The following is a 17,099-nucleotide window of genomic DNA, read 5'->3' as shown; positions in this document are numbered from 1 at the left end:
GACTAACTTTTGCAGTATTATGATGGTTAGCATCTCAGGTTGCTGGGAGATGCTGAGTACAGGAGTGAAGGTCAGAGAACCAAGGACCTCTGCTCCTGTTGAGAACTGAGGAGACCAACACCATTAAGAAAATCACAGCATGTTTAAAAGGAAGGGCCTGTTGCCTGTGAAACCTGCTGGGCAGTTGCTCTGGCGTTTAGCAGAGGACTATCAGCAAGTTGCCAGTTCAGGTGTTGACGCTGCTCTGGTTTGGAAGCTTTACGTTTTTAAAAACTCTTTAATACAAATCCGGAGTGCTGAGAGCTTAGGCTTCCTCAGCGCAAAGAATTATTACACTATATAAGCAAGAGTTTTCTTTAGTCTGGCACACTAGATAAATCCTAAGCTAGATAAATTCACCTCATTTTAGTCTTGCATTACTGTCAAATTTTTCAATGGTGCCATTGATATCTGAGAGGCAAGCTCATTGGATCCAGGAACTAGCAGAGTAAGAACCTGGGGTCCACTTCTCCACAGTCACAGCAACGTGGCTTGCTTTTAATGAACTATTCATGGAATACCTAAACCAAAATGTAATTGTGGAAAAAAGTGGAAGGTAATGCAGCCAGAAGGTCTCAATTTCAAAGTATCCAGTGACCTGCATACAAGTAATCAGTATAAAATACTTCAAAAAATGCCTTAAATTTGTCATTTCTTCCCATGTCTGTTTTATTCCATGATCTAATCCCAGGTTTCACTCAGAAATATTAATTATATATTGAATGGATAAACTGCCACATAATCTTACAGTTTCATAAATCTGTTTGAAATTTTCCTCATCTAAACTGCATGTTTAGATAAAAGGGTAAGTTTCATGCAAGCAGCTTTATGCTATTTTGTTTTTCTTAATTAGTTCAAATAGTCTAACAAGATACTGAAAATCTGAAAATCTAGCATAGCTCAGAGCATATTGGAATGGAACATTGAGTGTAGTTTTAAAACATGCTTTACTTTTTTTCAAGCCTTATAGCTAGTGATGTAGAGAATCCCTCTTAAAAGGAATAAGGAGTCAGGATTCAGTGGGTTTGTAAGTTAGCATTGATCAAGATATGCTTGCAAGAACTCATGGTGTCAGTTCCTGCTGCCACTTCTAATCAGGTGACTGAGAGGTGTCTGCAAGTAAAGAATACAGTTTGACTCTTCAGACAGAAAGTCTTTGATCTCAATAGTTTCTCATTTTAGTTTCTCTGTAACCAAAATATGATGTAAAATTGACACATAGCTGTGGATCTTTCTTTGGAAGTTGTGTGCATCCCTTCTTTTTATTTCCATCATTAATTGAAGGCAGATCTTCTCTAGCTGTTGCTTTTGTAACTTGTTTTATGCAGTGTATCTCTCCTACACTATCCCAAGAGATCAGAAGTTGAATTTATCACGTTGGTGGATTTTGCTTATTTTCTGTTCACTTTTTTGTTTCTTTTCTGCATTTTCCCAGTTGAGCCTGTTGATGCCCGCCCAGCTGCAGACAGAGGACTCACCACACGACCAGGTATAGAATTTGCATGGCTTTTACCTAACCTGTGTTTTCCCAGCATGGTCTGCTTGTACTGAAATGACCACCTTTCCTTTGGTATAACCCTCCATTTAAATGTAATGCTATATCACAAACCAGAAGCTGGTACAAGTGTTTGCACACAAAACCCTGCTGGACTGTGTGAGTGCTGTCTGTATCCCAGGTGTTCAGTATATGTGCGTGCAGGAGTGGGGCCCAGAACTGACACTCTTGGTAAGCTGCCAGACTGCAGAGAGCGCTTTCAATTTTGCAGTGTGTGACAGAAATGTCTAATGCTCAGTGCAAGTCTACTGTGTTTTGTAAATTATGACTAATTTGTGTATATAATTTAGGAATTCCGGGGGACATCAAGATTTTCAGTGATATTTGTCGTAGGTAACTGCAGGTATCTAAAAGTTGATATGTGTATTGTCCCTCTGGATTCAATTAAAGCACCTCTAGACAATTATTCATGCCATTATAGTATAGAAAAAGGTGATTATTTGCCCTCAGTATCGTAGATACCTGTATCTTCCTAGTCTGACTAGCTTGAGTCAGGTTGCAAACATTTAGAATTGCTGGACAAATTCAGTTCTCAAAAGTAAAAGATTGTTTTTCGTATTAATTTTCTGCTTTCTAGGTTGTTTTTTCCTCATCTCCACTTAGGAATACCTTGAAATGGCTGACAAGAGCAAGCACAAACAAGCTTTAATTTCAGATTATTTTCCAACACAAATTAGATTTATTTTAGAATCAGAATTATTTCAGTGTCACATCATTTTTTTGTGTGTTATTTCTTTCTTTAGATGAGATCAAACTGTTCGATCTGTCTTTTTTTTTCCCCTTCCTCTTTTCCTCCAAATTTCCACTGGAAAGCATTATGGGCAACATCTTAATGTGTTTAAATCTTTCTGATAACTCACTGATGTTTACTGGCTATAGTGAATGGTACAGTGGGGAATTAAATAAGACCATATGTTAAAGCAATTGGGATGCACATTGAGGCTGGCCAGATGACGTGTTCCTAGCATTGTTTTAGGAGGCTGATACCTATACTTGTGCTTGGAGTCTTAATTTTGTGAAGAGAACCTGGAACCTGGTACAGAGCTCTCCGAGTATTCAAGTTTGTGATGGTTAACCTTCAATCTCCACGAAAAATCCCTTGTTATGAGGCCCATATTTATTACTAACAATTATTCCTTTATCTTTCTATTACCATCCCCCCTCACATACAAGTGATGGAAATTGCTGGTGTCAGTTCTCTAGAGGAAGGATTTTCTCGTGCTGCCACACTCCAGTTTCAGAAGGAAATAGGATTTTTTAGGCCATCGTGTCAAAGCATGGTGTTGGTTGGGGTTATACAAACAGCGTGAGGAGAATGGATAGTATTCTCTATGAGAGGTAATTTGTCAATGTGTAGGACAATCTATTAAAGAGCTGTAGAAATATTTTAACATTTGAGCATTATGGCTTGAAATTTCCAGCCGATACAGGAAGTTTTGCATTATGGAAGGAACACGGACTAAAAGTAGTATCATCCAGAGGCCTTTGCAGCAGTTGTTGCATTTTAGCACAGTGTAAGTGATACAGAGGCCGTTCTGCTTTTGGCAAACAGATTGATTCCCTACAGGTGAACGAGGATGCACATGAATGTTCCTCTGTGAAGATGAATAGTCACTTCACTAGAGACGCTGAAATCTCTGGCTGTTGTGCCTGCATTGCAAATTTCACAGTATCAAGATTCTTACAGTAGTGCTAAATATATTGTAATAGATGCACCATTCCTAGTAGACTTCCATCCTTACATCTTTAATCACCATGTCCAGTTTCTGCAAATTTGTCCTTAGTGACATAAATTCTAGCTATAAATGCCCATCTGATTTTCCATCATTTTTTAACAGCAACTTCTCTGTGCTAGAATTTCAGTTTAATGAAAAATTGGTATCAGCCTGAGTAGCTGTCATAAACTAGCAATTGTGGAAAGCACAAGGACGGTTAATTAAATAGCATGAAATACAGGGAGATTCTGACAATTTAAAAATTATTGTGCTTTAAATTTGTTGTACTTGCTAATAGAAAATAACACATCTTTGCTAAAGGTTAAATAAGGAAAAGAGGTTTTTTTTGCAGTCACTGTACTTTTAGTGTAGTCATTTGTACAGTTCGGAGCTATTCTTCAGGAATAAAAGTCTGACAAATGAGGATATTATTACAGAATGGAAAAGTATTAAAAGAGGGCCTGGAGTCAGATTAATACTCACAGCTGCTTGCAACTTTCTCTTTTGTTTTAATTGTCTGCATTACTGTTGATTTCCCAAAAGCTTTGCTGTTGTCGTAGTCTTGATTTTTCATCGCATGCTTCTACTTGTTTTGCTCAAGTGAACTAGGTGGTTCCCAGCTTCTTCAAGGCTAAAATATAGCTTTAGTGTCAACCTGCATAATCCAAACTTGGGCTTAAATCAATTAAATGATTTTTAGTTGCTTCAGGTATTTAAAACCCTTGGAGAAACTGCCTCTTCAAGGACCAACACAAATGTACAAACATATGCCCTTTTTTTCTTTTTCTACTACCTTGTTACTTCTTCTGCCCCATTCATCATTATTGCAACAGATACTGCACTTTTCTTAACAACAGCTCAAGATCACACAGATGAAATTTGTCCCTTTCCTACAAGAGAGGTTGTTTGGTCATAGGACAGAAAGGATGAGCAGAGCAAGTACTTAGATTTTTGCAGTATTTATGGTAGCTGGAGTCTTGTTACTTCATCACATCATACTCTTTCTTTAAAAAAAAAAAAAAAAAGAAAGAAAAAAGGAAAAGAAAAAGGAAAAAAAAACAACCATAAAGCAGTGTAAGAGAAAAGGCTGGAAATGTGAAGAGTTGCCTAATCCATAGCAGGAAAGGACTAAGTGTAAAGTGTTTGCTAAGATTCAAGCGGGATTGGTGTGAATCTCCACCTCTGTTGCATTCCACCTTGCCTAGCAGCAGCTGAAACTTGAATTCAGGGGAATCCCTGTTTTCTAGTGTAGATATGACATCTGCAGTGGTTCACATTGGCATTTGAAAGGAAGTCTAATGCTTTCATACATTTTGTTTCCCCTTTTTAATTCACAACGCTGTTAACAAAAACAGAGTTATGCCTAAATCTATTTCCTGTCATCTCCTTCCTGAGAAGCAAAGAAACAGTGTTAATAAAAAGGTCAAACAGAAGGCAAATATCTAGATGTACTAAGCAGTCATCATTGAGCTGTATTTATTAATATACCATGAAATGTTAAGAGGCTTATGGCATGTTTCTTGTCATTTAGAAATGACTTCATATAGGAAGACAGTTAGAAGAATTCAGTCCAGTCTGAAAACATGGAAGCTTCCATAGGAAGAGCTGCCAGTATGAATATCCCTTACAAGTCTAAGAGCTTTTTCAGTAGTATTTCCTTCTTGTCACTTTTTCAGGATAAAAATTTATCTTTTTTTTTGCAGCTGAAATTTTGAGTAATTATTGGTAACTTTGTTTTGTCTCTATATGTAGAGAGAGGTGTAAAAACATCTATGAAAACATGTCCAGATGCTTATATGCAAGTTCCCTATTATTCATGTTAACTCAGCAGGTCTGATCAATGGGAACAGGGGAAAATAGAGGAATAGAGGAACAATTGAAAGATCTGCATCAGAATGGATGTTGTTTAATAGCAGCAGATTTTCTGAAGTTCAAGGATAAAGAAAATAGCCATAGCTCTGTTCAGGGTAGATCATGTTCACGTGTCGCACAGCTGCAGAGGGCTCTGTAAACCTTATGACTGCTCTGCAGAATCATTAGCACATATGCTGCAGTCTGTATGAGGTGATGGCATGGAGCAGCTTAGGAAATTATTTATGATTTTCTTGCTAGAAATTGCCAGGTCTTTCTCTGGTCTTAGTGATGTTAGTTCAATACAGTGCTCTTAAACCAACTATCTTCAGCTACTAACTAAGAATCTGTAGTGGATTTTTTCATTAGAAAATGACAGGCTCTGGCTCAACAAATCTCTTTTTCTTAAGACTCCTTAAACGTAGTTAATGGACATGGAGTTAAACGTTTTCCTGAATTCTGTGTTTAGATCTTTATTGCACAAACCATTTTAAAATGTGCTTCTTTTCCCCTCTCTACATAGAGATTACCCAATTCTGGCAGTTTCTATTGTACTTCACTGGAGGTTTGATTTTTAACTCTAAATCTGGAAGGCCTTGGACATGACTAAGATTGTTTCAGATATTTGCAGAACAAAATCTTACTAATCTGTTATTTAACCAGTTGGTGAACCGGTCACAGGCACAGGCAGTGTAGCCCATATTCATTCTTGTCTTTCTGAAAGCTTAAATACAGATTTACACGAGCAGAAGTTCATCTTTGTGAGAATAGAACATTCCTCAAAGCAGCTGCCTTGCTTTTTTTTCTTTGGAGTGGTTTTTAACTCCATGTTTTATTGTTTGTTTGTTTTTGTTTGCTTGTTTGTTTGTTTGTTTCCTGAAAGGGCAAGGAACAATTAAGCTTATATACACTGCTCTTTGATGGTTGAAATGTATGTTTGTGCATATATGCCCAAGTGTGTATGTGTGCATATGTATAAACGTGAGTATGTTTAAAAGCAGCAAACACTGCTAATTAACAGCAATATAATTAAAAGAGCACTATTCAACAAACCTAATTATTCAAAAGGAAAACAAGAAAAAAAAGCTAAATCTTATTCTGTTTCATATACAATTGCTTGGCACACACTTATTGTTAATAAACAGTTTTATTTTATCAAAGTATAATCTTAACTAGCCCGTTTTGTTGGGTTTTACTGAATGCTTTTAAGACTGTGGTTTTGATGGCTAAATAGTTTTTGTCAGTTTTACTAAGAAGATGCAAGTTAAAATATTTACTAGCTGCACTGTAGCATTTTAAAATTGGAGTAATTAGGAATGCAACTCCCTAAAGACAGTATGTAATTTAGAAGAAAAAGCACTAATAATTATCATTAGTTTGCAGTGAGGCTGTTGCTCCCATTTTTCTTCTTTTATGTTGGCTTTTGTATTTGAATGAGTACAGTGGTCTTAGACAACTGTTTGCATCACATACTTCCAATAAGACTTTCAGAAAGACTCTAAAGCTTTTCCTTCTACTACTTTTGAAAAATAAATCTGAGGTGCTTCTGTAATTCCTGCTTGTCGTGTTAGGCTCTGTTTAACTGAAACCCCACTGTCTAAGGTCTCATAGCATGTTTCCAATGACTGTGGTCAGAGCCCAGGAGCAGTGGTACCCAAGTCCATTGTCATGCCTTTGGCAGTGGTGCCTACAGAATAATTAGAGATTTCACCTCTGCCTTAGTACTTCTAGCACATTCACTGAGCTTTTGGCAGCCAGCATTTGATAGACTTCCAAGACTGGAAATTGTATTTTCACCATTGTGTTAGTAACCCTAGATGAACCTTTCGTCTTTGCATTTGTTCTTTTGTACTTTGAATGTTCTTATTATTCGTGCCAATGAGTTCCACAGTTCAGTTTTTCATTGCACTTCCTCATGTTAGTTTTTTATCCACTGTTTCATAACCGTGTTGCTGTCCTGTGCTTCAATAGGAGAAATAATGAATCACCGCTTGTAGATTTTCTCCTTGTCATTCACAGTCATATAGATGTCTGTAGTGTCTTTTTCCAGTTTGAATACTCCTGATTTGTGTAGTCATTCCTTGTCCAGAAACCATCCCATACTAGTGATTGTTTTCCTGCTTTGTATCTTTTCTAGTTCTTCTGTATTCCTGTGTGGTTGAGTGTCCAGAACTGATAGCCGTATGTAAAATGAGGTTGCATCATTTGTATAGTGGTGTAATGACATTTTGTTTTCTCTGTTCCTTCATAATTACTTCTGTCTTTCTCTTTGTCTTTTTGACTGCTACTGAGACATGTGCTCACAGAAAATTATCCACAGTGACTCCAAGGTCTCTGTCCTGGGTGGAACAGAGCCAATATAGAGCCCATTGTGTATGTATAGTTAGGGCCTTTTATCCCTGTGTGCACCACTTTCCGTTATATCAGTATGAAATATCCTTTTACTTTTATTGCACACTGAGAATTCGTAACATGTTTTTGCAGTTCTTTGCAACTGGATTTACTTTGACATTTTTTTTCTTTTTTGTCAATAAACTTTGTCACTGCACCATTCACTCCATTATCCAGATCACTTCTACAAGTATCACAACACAAATTCTTGTGAGACCCAGCTGGTAACCTTCCTCCATTGTGAAAAATGGCTGTATATTTACACTTTCTTTCCTGTCTTTTAATTGGTTATTCAAAGTCAAGTAGGACTTTCCTTTGTAATTCTTCCCCTATTGGCTTCTGCCACAGCTTTGTTAAGGGATCTTCTCTGTTGTTTTTGGAAATGGAGATTCACTGTGAGGCAGATCACTGTTTTCCGTATGCTTGCTAGCTCTTCAGTGACGTCAGGGAGAACTGGGAGCAGGGCTTCTCTCTACAAAACTCAAGTTGATTCTTCACCAATATGTACATGTATGTATACGTTCAAATCAGTATTTTCAGTGAATTTGCCAGCTGTAGCAACTGAGTTGTACAATTCCCCCACTCCTTGCCCTGGGGGAGTTTCCCAAAATTGGTGGTTTGGCCATTATACCCGAGGAGCAGCCAGTGTGGCCACGGACAGCAGCAAGCACCTTGGAGCAATTAAAACTGTGTGAGACACTGCTTTTTCACTGTTGTTTCCCCTATTTAATCCTAACAACAAAGAAGGAGGGGGCTTGAAGTTGTGAGCCTCGGTGTGTCCAGATACGTGTTCTCATTTTCTTCACTTCTTGATGAATGTATAGGGGCTATGTTTAGATGATGCACAAAGAAGAGTGAATCACATTCTTAGTTTGGAAAGGTAACCATGGCTGCTTCAAGTATAGACAATTAAATCTCTTTTCAGGCACCACATGGATTTTATTTCCTTCATTTCCATTTCATTGACAGATCATCATGGTTTGTTTTCAAACTGCAGTTCCTTAAGTACTTCACTGTTCTTGCATTTAGAAATGGCCTCTTGTGTATAAGTGTCATAATATATTTGTCAGTAAGTGTAATGTGGCATCAAAAATCAGATGCTTAATTAAAAAAAAAAAAAACTTTGAAGTGTTTTATTCCTTAAAAAGAAGATGGATTTTATGGGGCAGTCAGGCTGCTCAAGAAAATAACCATAAATAATCTACTGTGTGAAGATTATTCTTGTTTTAACCTTTGTATGATTTGTTGTGAAAAACAAGATCAGTACCTCAGAATGAGATTGTCAGTGCAGTCTGTAGAAGTTCCTGGGAAGGTTCTTACTGTCTCATAATACAAATGAAGTTTTTGTTGGAGGAAAAGAAAAATGCACAAAGACGATAAAAGGGGAATAATGCTTTCATTCAGTGCTACTTCAGACTGTGGAGCTCATTGGCACATTGAAGTCTTCAGGATTGTATTGACAGTCAGGAAAGGTGATGGAACACAATTGTTATTGCTAAGAATTTTAGAAGAGGTTTTTCCTCTGCGTCAGAGCTTATGATCAGCCCAAAATACTAAGAATCAGAGGGGATTGGTAAAATACTAAAATAAATACAGGCAAGGAATATGAACCCGTTGGTTCTCATCACATTGGACAATGAGAAAATAACTTGTCATAAATACCATGTTTCTGCAATGTTTGTACCTCCAAGCAATATAAATGTCAATCAGTTGTACTGAGAAGGGGATTAGCCAGCTATGTGAATATCCATATGTTTTCTGCAAGCCAGAGCCAGCTTTTGGGGACAGAACATTCATAGGTACACAGAAAGGATGCACTGTTCAGCTATTCTAAGTCTGGCTCGCTCTCCAAAGACTACCTTACAGAGAAAATCCTGCCCTTCTTCTCAGTTAGGCAAGCGCAGCATCTTCCCATTGCACCTAAGGGGAGAACAGGTCTGCAAACTGCAATTAAAATCTTTTCAAGTTGTCATTACTTGCTTTACTTTATGATTCTAATCATGAGATAAGTTCTCTCCTTGGCAGGAGTCAGTTCTGAGCAGTTTGAAATACACGGGTAAGAATTCTGAAAACTTCACAGACATTAATAGTGTGTTATTTATGCATATTTGCATATAAGATACAAGTTCACAGGAAGCAAGAAGATAACATATATGTGGTTGCCCACATCACACCATTGGGTTGTGTTTTTAATTCACAGCAGCCTGAGCTTAGGGAGGAAAACAATTTCAGCCTGAACACTAAATGTGCTTGACATGGCTAAAGAGGCTGTCAGAGCAGATCCATCTGCATCCTGTGAGCCAGTTCAGGAGACCTCGTTGGTCCCTGGCAGCTTAGCTCTTGCTGTGTTTCGTACTGAAAGCCTTTGATGCTTGTACCAGCATAGCTGCGGAGGATTAAGGAACACTAACAGAGGAGAAATTTTACCAGCTCATTCTGTGTCACCTCAGTGACTGACATGTCAGACGTACCTCACTTTCCTCCCAGTTCCCTTTCACGTTGCATCACACCTCCTCCGTGTGAATGATACCATTGCCTTCTGCTCCTGTAATGGTGGAGATAAGGAGAGTGCATTTGAAATGATGACTTTAACAGAATGTCACTGTGCTGCAATGCAGGTTCTGGCTTGACCAATGTTAAAACAGAAGAGGTATCTGAAGTAAAGATGGATGCGGAGTTCCGACATGACTCAGGATATGAAGTGCATCATCAAAAGCTGGTGAGTGAAAAAATAGTGCTCTGTACGTGTGGTGTGAATTGCTGATTATCCCTGAACTTGGGGGCCAGTTGTGGCCCTGTTTCCTCTGGGTTGGGTGGACGCTGAAACTGTCAACAAAAAAATTTCATGTGAATAGCTAATGATTCTAGTACTTCTGTCCACACATGGAAGTAAAGCTGGAATAATTTCAGTAATGAAGATAAGAGCCAGTAATTCTTACATAAGAGGAAATTCTGGCCATTCCTGACCGCACACCACCACATGGCCATATGTGTATTTGGGCAATACCTGTCCTGCTGTCTATCTGCCCTTGTCACATAACTAAAGCGAAGAGACACAGAGAAAGAAAATGCTACGTAAGTTTAAAACGAAATAAGTCGCATGGAGACACAGCATGGTGCAGCTAGAAATAGAGGCACCTATTCAGAAATAGACTCCTGTTCTCTCAGAACAGATGGGAGTAGTGCATGGAGGAGCTGAACTCCATGGAGCATAACCTCTCATAAGATCCCCTGCTTGGGATAAGAGGATGCTGTCTTAGCTTTGTGCATCTGCGCGTTTGGTTCCATAAGCTGTATTAAATTACTAACAGATTATGAGCAAATAGGATAAATATACCATTCCTCCCTTGAACTGTATTTCTTAAGTATACAAAAATAACAACCAAATTCAATGTAAGTAAGAATAAGCATCTTCTAAAAGCTTTTCTTCAGTTCCTTAATAAGTAATGAAGTACAGCAGTGTTGACTTTTCTGCTTCCTCTTTTGTAAAGGTACATTACATGATGAGATTTCAGTTCCGTGACTTTCAGTATCATATTAAACTTGAAAGCTTTTTTTCTTAATATATTCTTAAAGCTAAGTAGTGCTGAAAATTAAAATTAACATGGGACTCAGATTTGCATTTGAACTAGGCAATCACTATGTGAAAAGATATTCTGCTGTCTCTTTGATGCTGAGAACTGAGAATTCCCAGTTTGATGAGCTAATCCAAAATGCATTAGCGCTAATTTGGGAGATTCTGGCGTGCTTAGCTCAGATGACTTAAACATCTTGATGGAGAAATACCGTGTGAGTTTACTGAAGGGAAGAAGCCTGCAGAAGTGCATTTTTAGACACTTGTTCGTTAGTTATTGATCCTGCATCACATACACTTCCCTGCAGCAATCTTTAGCGTTTAAGTGGTTTGATAGCGGCCGTTTGGAGCTGCCAGCTGCCCTGCCTGTGGTAGCTGATGGGGAATGCACTGTAGGCCATGCACTTGTGCAGTCTGTGTCATGCTTAAAATGGGACCTTTCATGCTTTTTAAAGCATTTAATGCCGTGCTTCTTGCTGATAGCTACAGCCATTATTTAAAAATCAGCAAGCAGTCCTCTAGGTTATCTTTTCAATTGAGACCAAGGAAGGAGTCTGATGTTGTTCAGAAAGTACTGGAGCACACTGCTTGTTTACTGCATGCCATATCCTAGCTGATCCCCTTCTCCATTAGCTTTAATTTAAAAGCAGTAAGCAGAAAATTCTTTCATCTGTTTTTAGTTCTTTGCCCTGGAAAGATTTACTGTCTCCTTAGGATATTGCTTTGGATTCAGCTTTGTATTTTACATGCAAACTTCTGAAATTGCAGTTATTTTCTCCTTTGTGGGTGCTCACATTTTAGCAGTACGTTAAATTGGTTTTCATGACTCAGAGTGCTTAAGGCCTTCCTCTGTTGCACGTATATATTAGCTGGGGCATTTCACAGTGCTCTGAAATAGCATGGTAAGACTTCCGTTCCCGTGCAGGTGAAATTGAGAGAAGAAATTATTACTTCACATCAACTTATGCTAACGCTGTCTATTGTGTGTACTTTGTGGTGAATTCTTAACTTTGTTGAAATGTATTTCTTGCTTACAACTAGGAACAATATAAATATTTATACTGCTGTTTTAATACCTCTCTGAGGAAGATTGTGTTTCTTAAAGACTGCAAATGTAACACAGCTCATTATAATTCTCAGTGGTTTCCTGCTTCCCTCTGTATTTTTGTTAAATACTTGTCAAAGTATTTAGTCTTTCAGAGTGAGGTCGTCTTACAATTCTGTGAATGTAATTTATTCTCTAATCCTTTTTGCCCATTTTTGTAAAAATAATAATAAAAGCCTAATATTGACAAGGGGACAAAAGCACACATAAATGTAAAATAATTCAGTGTTTACTTTGAATACAAAAAGGAACAGTGAAAACAATTGTTCACATTTCATATCTGCTCTTGTTGCTAACAGCCAGTCTTACTAAATGAGTAGTAAAGCATCTTGCTGTCTACTGATTTCCCTTATCAGTACATACAGTTCAAGTGAATCTTGTTTGTTTTCCACACAACTGTCACATCATGTAGGTCACACGTGAGTATTGTCTCCATTCAGGTGTAGCTCATTCTCCCTTTGCCCTGCAAAACCTTGCTGTGCCCCTTGCCTGGTCACTTAGATCATTATGCTTGTGTTTGCAGGACCCTTGTCCCTGTGGTGAGAGAATTTTCTCCCAGCTGATTGCGTGCCAGTTTCACTGTTATACTGCAGATCTTTGCTGCTCCCTTACTGAAGTGTGTCAGATGTAATCCAAACAAGCTGAGCAGACGCAGATTTATGAACACTTTCACAATCTGCATTCTTAACATAAAGACATGTGTATGCTCCCTGGTCAGCTCTCTACAAGAATCTCAGCCATTTTGCAATTATCTTAACGTGCTTACCAAAAAAGCCTCTACTCACACTTCTGTTGTCATTAAGTCCCATTCAAAGCAGAGAACTGGAGATGAGCCTTCCCCTTAGCCACAGTACTACACCAAAGGCCAAATAGTTTTCCTAAATTGCTTTTGTACATCTTCTCCAACTATGAGGGCTTTGCGGTACAGTGAACCACTTTTGAATAATTCAGATTATATGCAATGTTTATGTACTGATACTTCATTAGGCTTTTTATCGCTGTGTTCACTGGAGAAGTTAGCCAAATACTCAGGTGTTTATTACCTGCCTTCATTTATTTTTCTTTGTAGGTGTTCTTTGCTGAAGATGTGGGTTCAAATAAAGGTGCCATCATTGGACTAATGGTGGGAGGTGTTGTCATAGCGACAGTGATTGTCATTACTCTGGTGATGCTGAAGAAGAAGCAGTACACATCTATTCATCATGGGGTTGTGGAGGTAAGAAACGACGACCAAGCACAAGTGGTGTCACGTGTACAGCAGCCAGAATGTGCTTACAAAGAAACCTCTGCTTTGGCTGGCCTTACGCTCACAGCCTGAGAGGTTGTATCTAGCAGAGAGGAATTTAATTCCCTCATTTTGTAAATTCAGACATTGTATAAACCATGTTGGATGCAAAACCACAAAAATCTATCGTGGAACTGTACCAGACCAGTCACCTCATAATGAAAAAGTTGATCCTATAGGAAATGTTACGGTAGCTAATGATCAGATATTGCACAAGAGGAAAAATCTATTTTTACTATTGGTGGGAATTCATGCACCGGTTTTCTTCATTTACTTTGCAGATAGATGTATGAGGTAGATCTGCTGTGGATTGTGCTTATGCTACAAGAATTTTCTCTGTACAGATACTTCATTGCTTTTTGTTCTCTAAATCAGATTTACCTTTGCCACAAGCAGATTTTGATTTATGAGTAATCTGAAGTACGTATATTTGAGAAACACAAATAAAATACAACACTCCTACATGGGATTTAAAAGATGAAAATACATGTGTCTTCCCAATCTACCAAGTACATTTCTGGTCAATTTACAGGCATATAAAATGCCTCCTATGTTGCACGGTTTTAAGAAAGAATCTCTATACAGAGTAAAACTTAAATTACAAGACCCAGAAGAGGAGTCCTATAGTGTTTTTCCCCATGTATATCGATACCTGTATATTGATTTGCTGTGTCAGTACCTGATTTGCAGGTAATACTTATGTCAGCACTTGAGGTGCTTATATTTTTATCTTCCAAAACTGATATTTTAAATTTTAGATTGAAAGCAGGTCTTGTTCTTGTCAGCAGTTACATTGGTTTCAGCCTGAGTCAAATGAACATTGGATTGGTTCTTCCTGGATACATACACGCTTCAGAAGGTGTATATTCCATAGTCTGGGCATTGAAGGGTCTTAAAAATATTTATTAACCTTTGTCTTAAATCTGTGTTTGCATGTTTCTGTGTCCATGCTGTCATTGACTGTTTGGTGTGAAACCTCCTAAAGAGAGGTAGCTGGAAGAGCACTAATGGTTTGGGGTGGGACTGGAGCATACAGCAAACCATACAGAATTTTGGATCAAATAACAGGGAACAGCAAGCAAGAATCTCATCTTTAACTTTCCCTATGAAAGTTTCCAACCCATCTCATAGAAAATTCAAACCAGTTTTAATTTTAAACCATTGACTTCTGCTGCCAATGGTTATATGTCAGCTGAAGTGTGAGGTCAGAATCAGTGCATTTCTCTGCCAAAGCAGTGTTCCTGGTGGTACAACACAGAGCTGAACAGAGCTCGTGCTGAGCTGGCACCTAGAGGTGGTGGAAGGAAGCTCACAGCTGCTCACTGGGTTTGCCTCAGCTGAGACTCTCCTCTGACTGAGTTTAGTGACAACAGAAATAGGTCAGGAAACCAGACATTGAATGAGCACATACCGTTGTGGCAGTATGGCCTTAGAATTTCAGGTATATTTCTCCTGATGGAATGATGTGGCAAAAATAATCATAGATTTTTACGAGCTTTCTTCAGTGGTGGTGAACTTGGAAATATTGGAGTAGAAACAACAAGCCCAAGTTGAACAAGTAATCCATGTCAAAATTACAGCATCTCTTAGGAAATAAAACGCTAGAGCGTGAGGTTCTACTGAAAATATTAGTTGATATTTATTAGCACACCATAGATAGTAGATTTCCTGCATTGTGTTTGGTGTTGATAGGTAAGATTGATTCTGCATTCTGCCGGGCTTGCTCTGTAGTCTTGGCAGATTGTATAGCTTCATTGTGTGAGTTTTCTGCCTGCTAGAAAGAGACAACATCTTGTATTGTCCTAAGTTGTTGTAGAAAATTTTATAGCATGCACTTTGAGAAGACCACAACATGCAAAGAACGTGTAAAATAGATGTTTAATATTAAAATGCTCTCAAAATTAAGCTTTTCCATTCTAAAGAGGATTACTGTATCTTTGATATGACAAGTATAAAAAGCACAAAAGAGCAAAAGCACTTGATGTAAAAATAACTGTATGTGAGCTGGGTTGGCTGAGTATGTTTTAACAAATCTTGAAACCTGTTTGTTGCATGTCAGAAGTTACTGTGAGAGTTTGTCTGTGATAGTGGATGCAAAATTACAAAACAGGTCCTATTCACCTGTATTCATATCTTCCAGAAAGTCAGCTCAGACTGTCCTACCTGTTCTCTTCTCACTGTAATTTCTGTAAAAAGAGTCATTATTAAAAATCCTGTTAGCCTTTTTTGAAGTTCTAGAAATATATTTGTCCTATTTTGAAAAAGTGTCATAGTTTCTTCAGGTCTGATAACAAAAATGTTTCAAAGTGGCTCAGCCTCCCAGGAAAGGGACTGCCAGACTAAAGTGAATGAAAATTCACTTTGAATGGTTGAAAATTACTTCCTGTATGTATACACTGTACTCCAACAGACATGTTGAGGATTGCTTTTGCTGGTGCACCCTCTTCAGCCATCTCCGTAAAGGAAGGTAGAAAAAAAAAGACGTTCTCTCCTCCTGTGCTCCAGACTGCAGCCAGCTGTCACAACTCACCCTCATTCGATATCTCAGCTTTGAAGCTCATTTTTTGTCTGTCACAGCAGCAGCACCTCCAGCAGCAGCTTGTGTGGAGAAGCAGTGATGGAGGGCTCACAGAAGTAGCAAAGGAGCCATTACAATCGTTGTAATACTCTCCAAAATCCACATCTCAATCACCAACCTGCAGATGTGTATTAGGCAGCATCCACTTACCATCATTTAAAGAACAGTATAGTGTTGGTCACATCTCTGAGTGCTGCAAGCACATCCTGTCTAGGATTTTCACCTTTTCCACGAGTGTAGAGGCAGCATGGAAAATTTCCCACACTACTGCCATCTTCCTGACTCCACGCTAGGATTTTCTGTGTGAAAGACTAACAGGCTGGAGCAGGAGAGGATAGATGGACAGTCTTTAAAGAGGTTATCTACCTGACCTAGCTGTTTTCTCAGGAGACATCACGTTGTGCAAGAGAGAAACGTCTGGATTGCTTCTCAGCGGCATGAAAGCACCCACACCTCTTAAATGCCGTGTTCAACTTCTGCCACCTCTATAATGGGTGCAGAAAGCTTCTTGAAATGGTAAAGGGCTTTAGTGATTTACTGAGAAGGAGATAGCCAAGGTCAGGGTGTGTAGTTTGACAGAGCAATACCTAGGACAAAGGCTGAAGGAAAAGAGAGGAACAGTTTGTCAGTTGAAATGGGTAAAAGTGAGTAGAAGAGGAGACATTCAGGATGAGCAATAGTGCACGTAGGTTGGCAGTGAGATGGATTAGTGTGTGGCTGTCAGCTGTAGGAAAGAGAGGCAGCACTAGCACTAGTCATTTTAAAGGCTAAAGGGGAAATTTGAAAAAACGAGTAAGTTTGCAAGTGGAAGCCTCAATAAATCCCTTTCATCTCTAAATGCCATATCTCAGAGGTTATTGGACTTCCTCTGTGAACAAGTTATAAAAGTGGGGCTTTTTGGTACAGAATATTGTTGAAGGATGTTAAAAATTCAGTCGATTCCTACCATCCTTCCTCATATTTTTTCCCAATCTCTTTCTCCCTGATTTTCTTCCAAGTTTCTCAT

At 38.5% G+C, this 17,099-nt stretch overlaps 1 protein-coding gene across 2 annotated transcripts in view; it reads left to right on the top strand.

Moving 5' to 3' along the window:
- Positions 1-17,099, top strand: part of APP (amyloid beta precursor protein) — a 201,823-nt gene that overhangs the window by 180,363 nt on the left and 4,361 nt on the right. For both annotated transcript variants that reach the window (XM_085241509.1, XM_085241500.1), the window contains 3 exons: positions 1,475-1,528; positions 10,170-10,270; positions 13,300-13,446. In XM_085241509.1, the coding sequence (XP_085097635.1) occupies positions 1,475-1,528; positions 10,170-10,270; positions 13,300-13,446 (302 nt within the window). The remainder of the gene's footprint in view (positions 1-1,474; positions 1,529-10,169; positions 10,271-13,299; positions 13,447-17,099) is intronic.

This window comes from Meleagris gallopavo, chromosome 1 (genome assembly GCF_905368555.1).
Source record: "Meleagris gallopavo chromosome 1, MGAL_WU_HG_1.1, whole genome shotgun sequence".
NCBI lineage: Eukaryota > Metazoa > Chordata > Aves > Galliformes > Phasianidae > Meleagris > Meleagris gallopavo.
This window is presented reverse-complemented; position numbering and strand designations above follow the sequence as displayed.